Source organism: Podarcis gaigeae (genome assembly GCF_964106915.1).
Source record: "Podarcis gaigeae genome assembly, chromosome: 10".
NCBI lineage: Eukaryota > Metazoa > Chordata > Lepidosauria > Squamata > Lacertidae > Podarcis > Podarcis gaigeae.
Window position 1 is genome coordinate 58,313,679 of NC_139686.1, and position 13,763 is coordinate 58,327,441.

Sequence of the window (13,763 nt, forward strand, 5' to 3'; positions counted from 1 at the left end):
ACCACATCAAGCAATCTTTCTAACTTAATGTCCAATACGATAGCGAAATACGCCTGTCATATATGTGCACTTTAAAATCGGATCACAGTGATGGAACACAATAAAACAGGCATTTTGTGCCCCCACATCACACAGCGTCCACGGCTTTCTCATCTAGATTGCGAAATGAGGGATACATATAAACAAACAAGGTGAATGCATTCTGATTCAATAAGTCTTGCATAGTGGAAGGTTCGGAAATAATGTCTTCAGACATTTCTATGCTTGGGTTCATAATAATACCTTGAGTAGCTATTTGTCATTGTTTTTAAGCTATTGGAGTGCAAAATGGTAGTGAGTTGCTTAATAAAAGCTTAAACCGTTTTAACACAGCGGTCTCACAAATCTTTCAGATTGTGGCTTTGTGTCCAGATGCATTGCCATTCATTCAAGCCCAGGGTGTATGGATGAACTGGTGGACATTCATGTATGGAATCCAATGGAAGTTGGCAGGCTGGAATCAGGAATGAAGTTGCCAGGCAGAAGCCTGGGTGATGCTGGCAGGTGGTAGTCATCCACTTCCCCATGCCTGCTTTTGCCTTGGAAGCTGGCAAAGCTTTTCCCAAGACACCTGTGAAAGTAATTGTCAGGGAACTGCCATAGGAACCAGAGGTGGAGGGAAGGCTCCAGAGGGATGTCGGAGAGGGTCCCAGCAGGCAGAGAGGCAGCCCATCTGCTGGGGAAGGAAATCAGCATAACACCAGTGGAGAAGGGGGGCAGATGGGGGAATCGGAGAGGAGGCTCCAGGACTCTTCACCGGAGACCAGCGGAGAGAGCATGGGTGCTCCACTGCCCACACCCTCCCTGCGCAGAAGACTTCTGCGCAGGGAGAGTAGGAGGAGACTTGGCGTCAAAGAACTTGTTTGCTGGAAGAAGTTCAAGAAACGCCCACTGACGGATTCTGCCAGCGACTGAGACAGCCACGAAGTGAAGGGCTGTCCAGACAGAAAGGATTCAACCAGGTAACCTGGCCAGGAGTGGTGGCAACCTACGCACGAGCAGCCCCTATAAACATTACAGTAATGAAGAGAACCGCACAACATAAGCCACCTTCTAATTCTAAATAAGTGTCTTTCTAAGTCAGGCTTCCTTAACCTCAGATGTTTTTGGCCTATAACTCCCATGATGATGATGATGATGATGATGATGATAATAATAATAATAATAATAATAATAATAATAATAATAATAATAATAATTTTATTTATATCCCGCCCTCCCCAGCCAAAGCCAGGCTCAGGGCAGCTAACAACAATAAAATAGTACAACATTCTAAAATCAATTCATTATAAAATTAATTCAAATCAGATTAATGGCAACCATTGGGCTAGAGTTCTGTGAGGATTGCCAAAGGAGGGAGTCAGGCTGTGCCCTGGCCAAAGGCCTGGTGGAACATCTCTGTCTTGCAGGCCCTGCAGAAAGATGTAAAGTCCCGCAGGGCCCTAGTCTCTTGTGACAGAGTGTTCCACCAGTTCAGAGCCACAGCTGAAAAAGCCCTGGCTCTAGTTGAGGCCAGCCTAACCTCTCAGTGGCCTGGGACCTTCAAGATGTTTTTGTTTGAAAACCGTAAGTTCCTCTGTGGGACCTACCAGGAGAGGCGGTCCCGTAGGTACGAGGATCCTAGGTCCCGTAGGTACGAGGGTATAGGGCTTTAAAGGTTAAAACCACCACCTTAAACCTGATCCTGTACTCCATCGGGTGCCAGTGCAGCTGGTATAGCACTGGATGAATGTGACCATGCAGTGAGGACCCAGTAAGGAGTCTCGCTGCGGCATTCTGCACCCGCTGGAGTTTCTGGGTCAGTCTCAAGGGCAGCCCCACGTAGAGCAAGTTACAATAATCCAGTCTGGAGGTGACCGTCGCGTGGGTCACAGTGGCTAGGTCAGGGCGAGAGAGGTAAGAAGCCAGCTGCTTAGCTTGGCGGAGATGGACAAACGCTGCCTTTGTTATAGCTGCAATCTGCGCCTCCATGGAAAGGGGGGTGTCGAAGATTACACCCAAACTCTTAACGGATGGTCTGGCACTACTTGCACCCCCACAAGAGATGGGAGTTGCCCCCCAATCCCATATCATCCCATCCCAGCCAAAGGGCCTCTGTCTTCGAAGGGTCTAACTTCAACCGGCTCCCACGTAACCATCCAGCCACAGCTTCCAAACAGGACCAGTGGTCAGGGATGATGACAATTGTAGTCTCAAAACATCTGGAGGGCCGAGGTTGAGCCTGTTCTAAATACACTCACATAGCGTTCATGGCACCTGTTCCCTCAAGATGGATAATGGGAAGCAGGCTCAGTAGAAGGAGAAGACAGCTTAGGGGAAATTGGGGCAGGCAGGGTCAGCTGGAGACCCAAGAGAAATCTGAGTTGACTGGCTTTTGTCTGCTTAAGTTGCCCACATTTTATGGTGAAGAATTGTCTGGAATATCAATTTTTTTTGAATACCAGTGATGGTAGAGGGTTTGAATGATGGAGAGCCCCGTGAGCAATTCAGTCTCAGGGAACTGGCAATTGAGGGCAGTAGCTACGTTGCCAGAGAAGGAATTTATAAACACAAGATATGACAGAGTATCCAGTAGATGTATGCCAAAAGGAACAGGGATTACTTTTTGTAAATAGACTTTCAACCTTCTGCAATTTATAATCACTAGATGGTGAAAATATTTGTTCATTCAGAATGAGGGCAAACCCTCATACATCACCTGTGTTCTTTCACTACCATTCAATTGCCCTTACTCTCAGCTGGCCTGAGTAACATTATCACGTAGCCAGCTTGGACTGACAACATAGCTTCATGATTCTGCGTGATCCCTTTTTTGCTTGGGATCTATTCAGCAATGAGCAGTGCTTTTTTCTGGGGTACTCAAAAGTACACAGTACCAGGACCTTTCCCTTTAAATGTTAAAAGTGTAACAACTTCATGGTGAGTACCGGCACGTTCCTTCCTTCCTTCCTTCCTTCCTTCCTTCCTTCCTTCCTTCCTTCCTTCCTATTAAAAAAGCACTGAGAATAAGTCTTGTAAAAGTTGCCAGAGCAAAAAGAAAGCAGTTGCTACAAACATCTTTGTGCAGAACTAGGAAAGATAAATGGTAACATGTTTGTTTGATGTGTGTGTGTGGGATTCCCAGGAAAGCTTTGATCACATGTGAATAGTCAGGGACAGTTCTAGGCCACACTGAATGGAGATGAGTATTTTTAGAATTCTAGATACTACAGACACACTCATCCAAACAGGTGGGGTATTTTTAGTGAATTTTGTGTGTGCTTCCTGGACATCTACTTTTTTGAATTTAATGTGCCTCTATTGCTGAACCACCATCGTATAACCAAGGTATTATTTGGTTGTGTAGTGTGTGAAGTTCTATTCTGAATGCTGAAGAGGCTTGACATATTCTTTTTATTATAGTTCATTAATGCTACACCTGTATTGGTTCATTTGGTTTTTTAAAAGATGTATAAAAATATTTTGCATCTTAGTTTTGATGAACAGTTATCTTGTGGCTGCTTGGCTTAAGTCTCTGGAAACATCTGGGACTCTCTGTGCATCTGCTTAGTATGATGACACTGAGTATTTGTTCAGTATATGATTACCAGCATATCAGGGTATCCATACATTCAAGACTGACAGCACAATCCTGTCAATGTCTACTTAGAAGGAAGTCTCATTGAGTGCACTTGGGCTTTCTTCCAAATAAGTGGGTATAGGATTGTAGCCTAAATACAGCCTAGCTTGGAAATAAGTGAATTGGATTATTTTTTATTCATTTTATAGATGGTAGGAAAAAAGTGTCTGATATCCCAAAGCACACACTGACAGCTTCTATGCCAATCCAAATATTTTCCAGCAACTCTGTATCTCCTTGATCTTAATCCTATATCAATACAGACAAGAAGTAGTAAAATGAAGGACTTCTAGGCTGAAAGTCATTCTCTGTCTCTGCCTCCCTGTTGAAATAATTTGTTGCCCTGCCTTGCTGGCTTTAGGGGATTTACAATTAGATCAGTTTCACAAATAACTTGGATTTGCACCTACCTTTTGAAGTAGGTGGGGACGCGGGTGGCGCTATGGGTAAAACCTCAGTGCCTAGGACTTGCCGGTCGCATGGTCGGCGGTTCGAACCCCTGCGGCGGGGTGAGCTCCCATCTTTCGGTCCCAGCTCCTGCCCACCTAGCAGTTCGAAAGCACCCCTAAGTGCAAGTAGATAAATAGGTACCGCTTTATAGCGGGAAGGTAAACGGCGTTTCCGTGTGCTGCGCTGTTGCTGGCTCGCCAGAGCAGCTTCGTCACACTGGCCATGTGACCCAGAAGTGTTTCCGGACAGTGCTGGCCCCCGGCCTCTTAAGTGAGATGGGTGCACAACCCTAGAGTCAGACACGACTGGCCCGTATGGGCAGGGGTACCTTTACCTTTGAAGTAGTTTATAGTAGTAAGGGTGGTTGTGGTTGGGTTCCACCCCTCCTTCCATATTAACTTCAGCAATAACAGTTGTGTGCTTCTTTTCCTTTCTTTGTGGCTGAGAGCTGAATTAAAAACACTGATACCAGTAGCTACTTGAACTATAGATCACTTTGGCCCATGTAAACATAAAGAGAACCGGCAGAGGAAAAGCTATCAGTGCAGGAGCTAGATAACCAAATTTCAGGCAAATGCCCAAAGGTATGCAGGTGGGCGAGGGACACAAGTGGTGCTGAGCCTCTTGGGCTTGCTAATCAGAAGGTCGGCGGTTCGAATCTCTGTGACAGGGTGAGCTCCCATTGCTTGTTCCCAGCTCCTGCCAACCTAGCTGTTTCAAAGCAAGCCAAAAAGTGCAAGTAGATAAATAGGTACTACTCTGGCGGGAAGGTAAATGGCGTTTCCGAGCGCTGCTCTGGTTTCAGTGTTCTGTTGCACCAGAAGCAACTGGCCACATGACCCAGAAAAACTGTCTGCAGACAAACGCCGGCTCTCTTGGCCTGTAAAGTGAGATGAGCGCCGCAACCCCAGAGTTGTCTGTGACTGAACTTAATTGTCAGGGGTCCTTTACCTTTACCTTTTTATGCAGGTGGTCAGTTCCTGCAAGGATGGGTAGAACCAATTCTTCCTGTCCTGAAGGAGAGGAGGGAGGCATTCCTGCATGATCACCCCTGGAGATGCCTCAACTCCAAGTGGATGGGGAAGAAAGATGGCCCCTAATTCCCACCACTGGGTCCTGAAACCCAGGAGCTGCCCATGACCCACAGAGGTGTCTAAGGGGGTCAGTCAGCCGACCTACTTCTTCCCTGCCTGCCAAAGTAACCAGTTTAACCAATCAAGTATTTAGCAGACCACCATCCAGTTCCAGGCAGTGTGAAGCAGGTGAAAACACCAGTCTGCTGGGCGGACAAAAATTTCTACTATGCCCAAAGGTCAACACCATAGCCACACCACGAAAGAGGAACTGTTGATGGGCGCAACCACCAAAAAGAGGTAAGAGACTAGCCACATACGAACAAATTGCATGTCAATGCAAATTAAGAATGGATAAATATGAAGAAATCTGGAAGGAATATTGAAGCAATAAGGCGGACGGTGATGGGAAGTAGGGGGATGAGAGGTGGGGAAATATTGTTTAAAAGGTGTAGTCATAGGTATATCAGTACTCAAATCTGAAATGGTAAATTGTGTTATTAGTGTTATTACAGTTTGTGTTGTATATGTTTTTTGTGGTTGTTTGTATTGAAAAAATGATTAAATATTTTTTTTAAAAAAGAGGTAAGAGAGTGGGAGAAGCTTGTACCTATGTGCACTGTAACCTTGCTCCCCAAGTTGTTACAGAGCACAGTGTGTCTGAGGGGAACCCGCTTGCCCTTTAGGCAGATGGCAGATGAGGCTTCCACCCTAACTCCTTTTTGGAAGGGGTGAAGGGGTGGGACCAGGCGGAAAAGGACTATTGTTATCCTTCAAGGAAGCAGAGTGTGGTCTCTTCCAGCTCTTCACAGATTATAGCATCCATCTCCAGCCATCAGCTTCTAGGGACACTGGGGCAATTGACCAGTGAACTTATTGCACCTATTGCCCCTTGCCTGTCTAAACACTTAGATACCAAGCCTGTTTGTGCATACCATCCCAAGTATACTAGCACCTGATTCTACAGTCTCCCACATTACAGCTGCAATTTCCCTAGCACACAATATCTATCCCCTTCAGGCATTTGAACGCAGCCCTCAAAATGGCAACGAAACAAGTCTCAACATTTGCAAAACATTCCTTTATTAATAGAAATAAATTATTTTGTATAAAAAATTGCATGCGTCAACCATTGCATTTATCATTAGCACAACGCAGGGCTTCAATTCAGTCAGCCATCTTCACAAGGAACAAACTTCATCTTCTTATACAAGTTGAACAAGTGTGGAACGGGAATGGAAATTCTCACAATCACAAAAAAGTACTTACAAGTAGAACATCAGACATGGTTTTTTTTTTTATTTCAACAGCATTTTTTTTCACAAGCTAACATTTTTTGTTTTCCTTTTGTGATTCACCTTCTTTCATGAGTAAACAGTTTGGACATTTGACACACAGTCATATAATATATTTCTGGGCGATTTCTCTCCCAACCCACCCGCCCCTCCTGCTTTGGGCTCAAGGTTAGTCTTTGTCCTTTTACAGTTTAGACTATGGTCTAGAGACATCTCAAAGGCTGAGTTCTCATGATGCTATAGTCAACGTTGTTCTTAAGTTCGCATCCTGCAAGTCTTCAGGTATGTTTGGTTTCCTCACTCAGTTTCCATGATTGCTGTAGCTGACATAAGTCGTCTTGCTGGAGGAAGCTGCGGGCAAAAACAAGCAAAGATCAGCCAAACAGAGAAAAGCCCTTCTTATGGATACGGAAAGAAGCTTAACAACCCTGTGAAATGTTTCGTGCTGGTGATGTGCCATGTCTTCAAAGAAACTGAACAGAATTAGGCATGGGCGTTAACCAGGGCTGCTGACAGACACAGCAGACAGGTTGTTCTTTTTGCTCAAGCTCAGGGATCATAAAGACATTCTGGTCTCAGCAAAGGGTATCACGCAAACCCATTTCAACACAGTACTTGAACCAAATATACCTAGCATTGTGGGGCAATCCCAACAGTGGTGTCAGGGCTGGTTACTGTGGTGGTGGAGTGGTGGGGCAGGGTGGTGGTGAAGTCAAGGATGCAGCAATGCGTGGCAGCTACATGGGTGGAGCCAAACCAGCACTCCTGCTAGTATCCTGACCACATTGCCTTGGTAAGTGGCAGTAGCACCCCATCAGGAAGATGGCAACACAGCACCCTGATGACCACTTCCACCTGAACAGATCTTCCAGAAGTGACCTGGTTCATCTCAGGAAGTTCCACCAGTAGGGAATCTATGGGGAGAGAGAGCCTCATTCTGCTTCCCTCCAGCCATACTCCATGGAATGGCTTGAGAGCTATGGGATTTGACATTGCTCCCAATTAGGGTTGGAGGAGAAATTTGATTCATTTGCCATTTAAATGCAAATCTTTCAAATTCACACTGTCCAAATGTAAGAACTGAAAAACGGCCATCTTTAAAAATTCGTACTTATCTGAGTTTTGTGCTGCAATTCTCCAGCCAAGGCTCACAAATATTTTATTATTTAATTTATTTCATAAAGTTTATATACTGTAAAAAAAGCAAAACTCAAAGTGGTTTACAAAAAAGTATGCATTAGGGGAAAGTGTACCCCAAAATGAATATTGTACAGTGGTACCTCAGGTTACATACGCTTCAGGTTACAGACTCTGCTAACCCAGAAATAGTATCTCAGGTTAAGAACTTTCTTCAGGATGAGAACAGAAATCATGCTCTGGTGGCGCAGCGGCAGCAGGAGGCCCCATGGTGCTTCAGGTTAAGAACAGTTTCAGGTTAAGAATGGACCTTCAGAACGAATTAAGTACTTAACCTGAGGTATCACTGTATACAAAAATGCATTATATTAGGGGAAATTGCGTGCAAAAATATGTAGTCAAAACAGCATATAAAAATGTATTTCATAGGAAAGAGTTGCACAAAGATGATGATTAATTTTGATGAGGATGAAATAGAGAAAAGCACACCACTGCAGAAATTTGGAGAATTGAATTCAAGATTGGAAAAATGAGAAACCGAGAGAACCAGAATGAATATCTCAGGGTACTCCCAGAAGCAGCCAGCAGGGAGCTTTGCAGAAAACGGTGCACAACTGCAATCAGTGCAGGACATTTTTAAATAGTTAAAAAGCAAGAAAAATTGGAAAGCACTTGGCCACATTGTAAAGTATATGTGAGGTAAGCAGCAACCCTCTCCTGAAAATTATAGAGAAATTTCTCCATCTTGGGATTTTTCAGAAAACTTAGTTTAACTCCACTTACCCAATGAAGGAAATTTTCTGCACTGCTTGTGTTCAGTCTTTCCATTTAAAATGTTGTTAAAAGAAGTAACAAGTCCTCCTGGGCCTATGGCTTCTTAGGGTAGTAATGAGCCTAAAATTAACAGTACTCCTAAGAATTTGTGTGTGATTTCTGAAAAGTTGCTCACATTCTTGTCAATTTCATTTCGTGATTTTAAAAAGGAGAGGAAGAAAACACTGACTACCAGTGTACCCAGCTTTCCTCTTCTCTCTTTATTTCATGAACATCTTCTCAAGCATCATCCACAATTTACTATAATGAGCTTACTGCTTCTGTTTGGGGATTTGAAAGCCTCAGCAGCTGGTATCTTGGTTTTAAAGACTGTGGGCAATTCACAGTTGAAATGCGAATCACACTTGGCAAGCATAGGTGACCAGAGATGGCCGTATATTTGGCACAATAAACTCGAGGAACTAACAGACTTTTAAAAGATCAGTTTAGTCCTTTGGAATAATATAAAGACAAATCAAAATGACATGCAGCTCTCTTGAATTGAAAGCAGGCATTTCAATAATCAGGCTGTCTCCCAAGCAAGTGGGTAATAGGGGTGGTAACGAAGTTTTACTCAAGCATAGACCCATGGAGCTAACTTAGTAATGTTCCTTAATTTGAGTGACTCTGCTTTGAGTAAAGATTAGTTGAATACCACCCTACGATTGCAGTCAGTGAATTGAGAACTATATATATTGTACAGGAGTGACTAACTCGTAGCCTGCCAGATTTCACTATACTACATCGGCCCTAGCTAACATGACCACAGGTTCGACTTTCATGGTATAATATAGCTCATCTACACTTAAAATACACAGGGTGTCTGTTAAAGATATAAGTTTAATATGCATAAAATGTAATGTTTGTATGCACTGATGTTTGAACAAATTCATGTAAAGCTTTACAGTTGCAAAGAGAATTTTGCATTAAGGAGGAAGTTTCACTCTGGCAAATGCGGCAGAAAAGGGTGGATGTTTCAATTTCAGGTTAATTGATGGCTTATCCTAGAAAACTGCTGTAAAAAAGAGTGTATGAATGGAGTCCCCTGCTTAATCAGTCAGACGCCACAGCAGGTCAGGCCAGATTTCTAACAGAATGAAACTATTACTAGAACACGTTAAACATGTTGGCCATTTTATACGCAAGAAAATCAGGCTTATTTTGCTCTACACAGTTACTAAGCAACGCATGCACACAGGCCCAGTTTGAAGCCAGGGCTCATTGGATGCAACCATAACTGTGAATTAGTTCTGTACCCTGCACCTTGCTATTTCACATACTAACTGCTTGAAAACTCTAAGGAAAAAAACAAAAAACCGTATCCTAACCTTTTTGGAGCATTTACCTGTTGTCACTGTTACGACAATGATAACAATACTATGAAGAAAGCAAGGATCCTCATGAGTTTGGAATAATCCCAGCCTCACAAAGCAGTTTGGGGAGAGTGACATGAGAACCTTTGATCCCAGCCTTTCCTCAAGGACCTGGGATCGAAGGGTGCATGGGGTGCTCACAGGCCCTCCACAGGCCACTTTGCGAGGCTGGGATCTGATCAGAGTCCAGCCTCGCAAAACATCACAGGGCTGGTTCAGGGAGGGTGGTGTGAGCAGCGTCCCCCCTCCCAAGAAAAATGTGCCTGGGGCAATCACTATGGCAGCTCCCCCCCCACGCTACAACCACAGGCAGTGGAGTAACTGTTGGGCCCAAATGGTCTTGTGGGCCCCAATGCTAACTGCTTCAGGGCTGATGAAAATTAAGAAGATAAGGAGTCCAGTTGGGTCAGACCCATTGAGTCCAGAACCCTGCTTCCTGTTATTGGATTCCCCCACAAGCAAGACATGAAGGCAACAGTACTCTCACAGTGTTGCTCCCTGATGGAACTTAAAAGGCCTCTTTAGCAAATAGTTAGCATGTGGGCTGGGAAGAGCAAGGGACCAGTTGAAAACTGATCCAGGGTTTAGAGCTAGATGAGTTTATATCATAATCATCACTGCTCAGGGAGAAACACCGAGTTTCAAAGCAATTTCAAAATGCACTACATTATAAAAATGCATTGTAAAAGTGCTGTTGTGTCCTTTAGGTCACGAGAATCATGACAGAGTCAGGAACTGAACCTAGAAGTCTGCTTAAGCACACCTATGTGCAACTAAGCCCCAATGCTATCATACCCCATTGAGATCATATTCCACTAAACGCAGGTTCTCAACCTGACTGTTGAGTTTCATTCCCTCCACGGCACCACGCTTCCCCTCGCCCCGTCACCGCAAATGATGTCATTGCCACACAATGCCGTGACTGCCACTGCAAAAGTAATTTGAGACCTGAGGGTCACCAACTGCTAGCAAGAAGGAATATTTTCTAGATGGTATTCTGAGTACTATTACAGCTAGCTGGTTTCAAAGAGCAGCTTTCAAGTAACTCAGCGATAAGTGTGCTGGTGCCTCTAAAAAGTTTCCGCAAATTATTTTGGCAGCAGGGAGTAAAGTTAAGATGGCCTAATAGCTACAGGATGACTTTTGAAAAAAGCAAGCGCCAATTCTGAGTTGCCTGTCTTTCAGCCAAGACAGCTCAATTACACCATGGCGGGGGTGGGGGGGACTCCCGAGAATGGGGATGTGTTGCCTTTTCTAATCTTCCTGCTTCTCAAGCAGTAAACAACGAGGATCAACACCCTGCAGGCAGGCACTGAAGATGAGCTTTAAAATCATATCAATGTTTTGGGGCTGAAGCCAAGATAAGACTACAGTAAAACACAAAAACACTTTGCTGCGCATCAAGCTACTGGATGGTATAGGTTTGCTTCCAGTTGTCACTCAGAAATCACATTTAGAGAGTGCTTATACTAGATTCAGCCACTCCCATCTAGCATGTAGATAGGTAACTCGCTCTCTGAGTGTTGGTCCTCATGAAGCCAAAACAGCACCATTCACACACAACAGGAAGGCTTTTAGAAAACTTGGGGTAATCCTAAGGTTTGCAGAAACACACACACATATATATATATATATATATGCAGGTTTTGGTGTCCTCGGGTGTCTTCCCGTGTAAAAGTTGGGGTGTCTAGGCGACGTTTCGACGAGGTCTCACTCGTCATCTTCAGGCTGGTGCTTTCGGCTTCTTGTTACTGGAACAGAGCGGGATCTCAATGTTTGAGTTCCTATAAATACTGTAGAGGGGGTGTGGTGTCTAGCCTCCAATGTTCTGGGCAGAGAGGAAGTTCCCAGGCTAGTGTGCCTTTTCTTCTTTTGTTCCTTAATTACTTGAGAGATACCTATCTCTCAAGTAATTAAGGAACAAAAGAAGAAAAGGCACACTAGCCTGGGAACTTCCTCTCTGCCCAGAACATTGGAGGCTAGACACCACACCCCCTCTACAGTATTTATAGGAACTCAAACATTGAGATCCCGCTCTGTTCCAGTAACAAGAAGCCGAAAGCACCAGCCTGAAGATGACGAGTGAGACCTCGTCGAAACGTCGCCTAGACACCCCAACTTTTACACGGGAAGACACCCGAGGACACCAAAACCTGCATTCCTGTACCCGTGAAAATCTACGAAAGCAAATATATATATATATATATATATATATATATATATATATATATATATATATATATATATAAATATAAACCCAAGCCTTTAAAAAAAAGCTTAATAAGGATGGAGCGTATTCAGGGGGTGTTCAACACTGACAGGCTGTCTCTTTTCCTTTTGTATTCATTCTGGGCCTCTGAGACATTTCTGAGAGAAACCGAGACATTTTTACCTTCCCATACTGGCATATGGAATCAAGAAAGCTTAGTGATTAGCAAGCGCATTGTGATAAACTGATCAATATTGTTGGGTTTCTGATTGCCTTTTCTTTAAAAAAGCAAGCTGCTTTGAGGGTGGCTCCCCCCACCCCCCAAATAAAATAAAACAGTTTATTTTGATAAATAATAATCATGATAAAAATCCTATGCCAAGCATTGCCAGTTCCCTTATCTATCTTTGGTGTGTGTAATTCTTCCACAGCATCCAAATGTCTGGAAGGTACGGCTGCTTCCACCATAGTGTACACTTCCTACATTTCTCCCTGCCACGCAGCCATTGAAGGAACAAGAGCAAATTTCAAGATCTGCTGTTGCCAACTCCATTCTCTCTTTAGCCAGCGCTCCCCCCCCCCCCCGGCAAAACGCAATGGTAAGCAGCAGCACTACCATATTTTTTCCCCAGCTTAGGAAAAGGGGCGCAATGCTCTGACAGGATCCTAGAGCCCTGCTGCCTCCATCCATACAGGACCGCCTCTCCCGGTATGCCCCGCAGAGGGCCTTAAGGTCCATAAATAGCAACACCCTAGATGTCCTGGGCCCTAAGGAAGTCCGATTAGCCTGGGCCTTTTCAGCACTGGCTCCGGCCTGGTGGAATGCTCTGTCTTATGAGACCAGGGCCTTGCAGGATCTGATTTCTTTCTGCAGGGCATGTAAGACAGAGTTGTTCCCCCTGACCTTTGGCTTGGAATCAACTTGATCCCCTTTCCCTCTTTCCTTTTTCCTTCTGTGATGGAACTCCTATTTGGGGACTTCCCTGGGTTTTTTTTTCTGGCCCACATAGGACCAGTCTGGATAGCTGGCCTTGGTGAAGATTTGACGTTTTCATCCCCAAACAGTTTTTGATCTGGAGTGTAGTGGTTAAGAGCGGTAGACTCGTAATCTAGGGAACCAGGTTCGCTTCCCTGTTCCTCCACATGCAACTGCTGGGTGACCCTGGGCCAGTCACATTTCTCTGAAGTCTCTCAGCCCCACTCACCTCACAGAGTGTTTGTTGTGGGGGAGGAAGGGAAAGGAGAATGTTAGCTGCTTTGAGACTCCTTAAAGGGAGTGAAAGGCGGGATATCAAATCCAAACTCTTCTTCTTGAAATGAGGCTGCATTTTAATGTTGTATTTTAATCTTGTTTTTAAGTTGTATTTTAATCAATTGTTTATATACCTGGTGTTAGCCACCCTGAGCCCGGTCTTGGCTGGGGAGGGTGGGGTATAAATAAATTATTATTGTTGTTGTTGCTGTTGTTGTTGTTGTTGTTGTTGTTATTATCCCAAAGTTGTGCAGGTCGAAGCCTCTTCACCTGGGCAGAAGCTCCCCAGTAGGTGGGTGGATAAGGGAGCAGCAAGCAGCTAACCCACTCTCAGTGCCCAGTCTTGGTATCAGGCCACACCCCTCACCCTCCCTTGACTACAGGAACTATATATTTTTTTCTAGAAAAAAAGCACTGTCTTTATCTGGTATGTTTATGGCTCATTTAAAAGAAAGATCATAATAAACATTATAATTCATGCTTCATGCTTCCATATCTGCAAT

General features: G+C 44.2%; 1 protein-coding gene across 4 annotated transcripts in view; it reads right to left on the reverse strand.

The window, feature by feature from the left end:
* Window positions 1-6,241: 6,241 nt before the first annotated feature.
* The window catches only part of GRM8 (glutamate metabotropic receptor 8), a 552,158-nt gene continuing 544,636 nt past the window's right edge, over window positions 6,242-13,763 (reverse strand). For 2 of the 4 annotated variants that reach the window (XM_083699119.1, XM_083699120.1), the window contains exon 11: window positions 6,242-6,827. In XM_083699119.1, coding sequence (XP_083555245.1) covers window positions 6,778-6,827 — 50 coding nt within the window. In that variant the 3' untranslated portion in view covers window positions 6,242-6,777. The remainder of the gene's footprint in view (window positions 6,828-13,763) is intronic. The other 2 variants (XM_083699117.1, XM_083699118.1) reach the window with 1 other exon arrangement.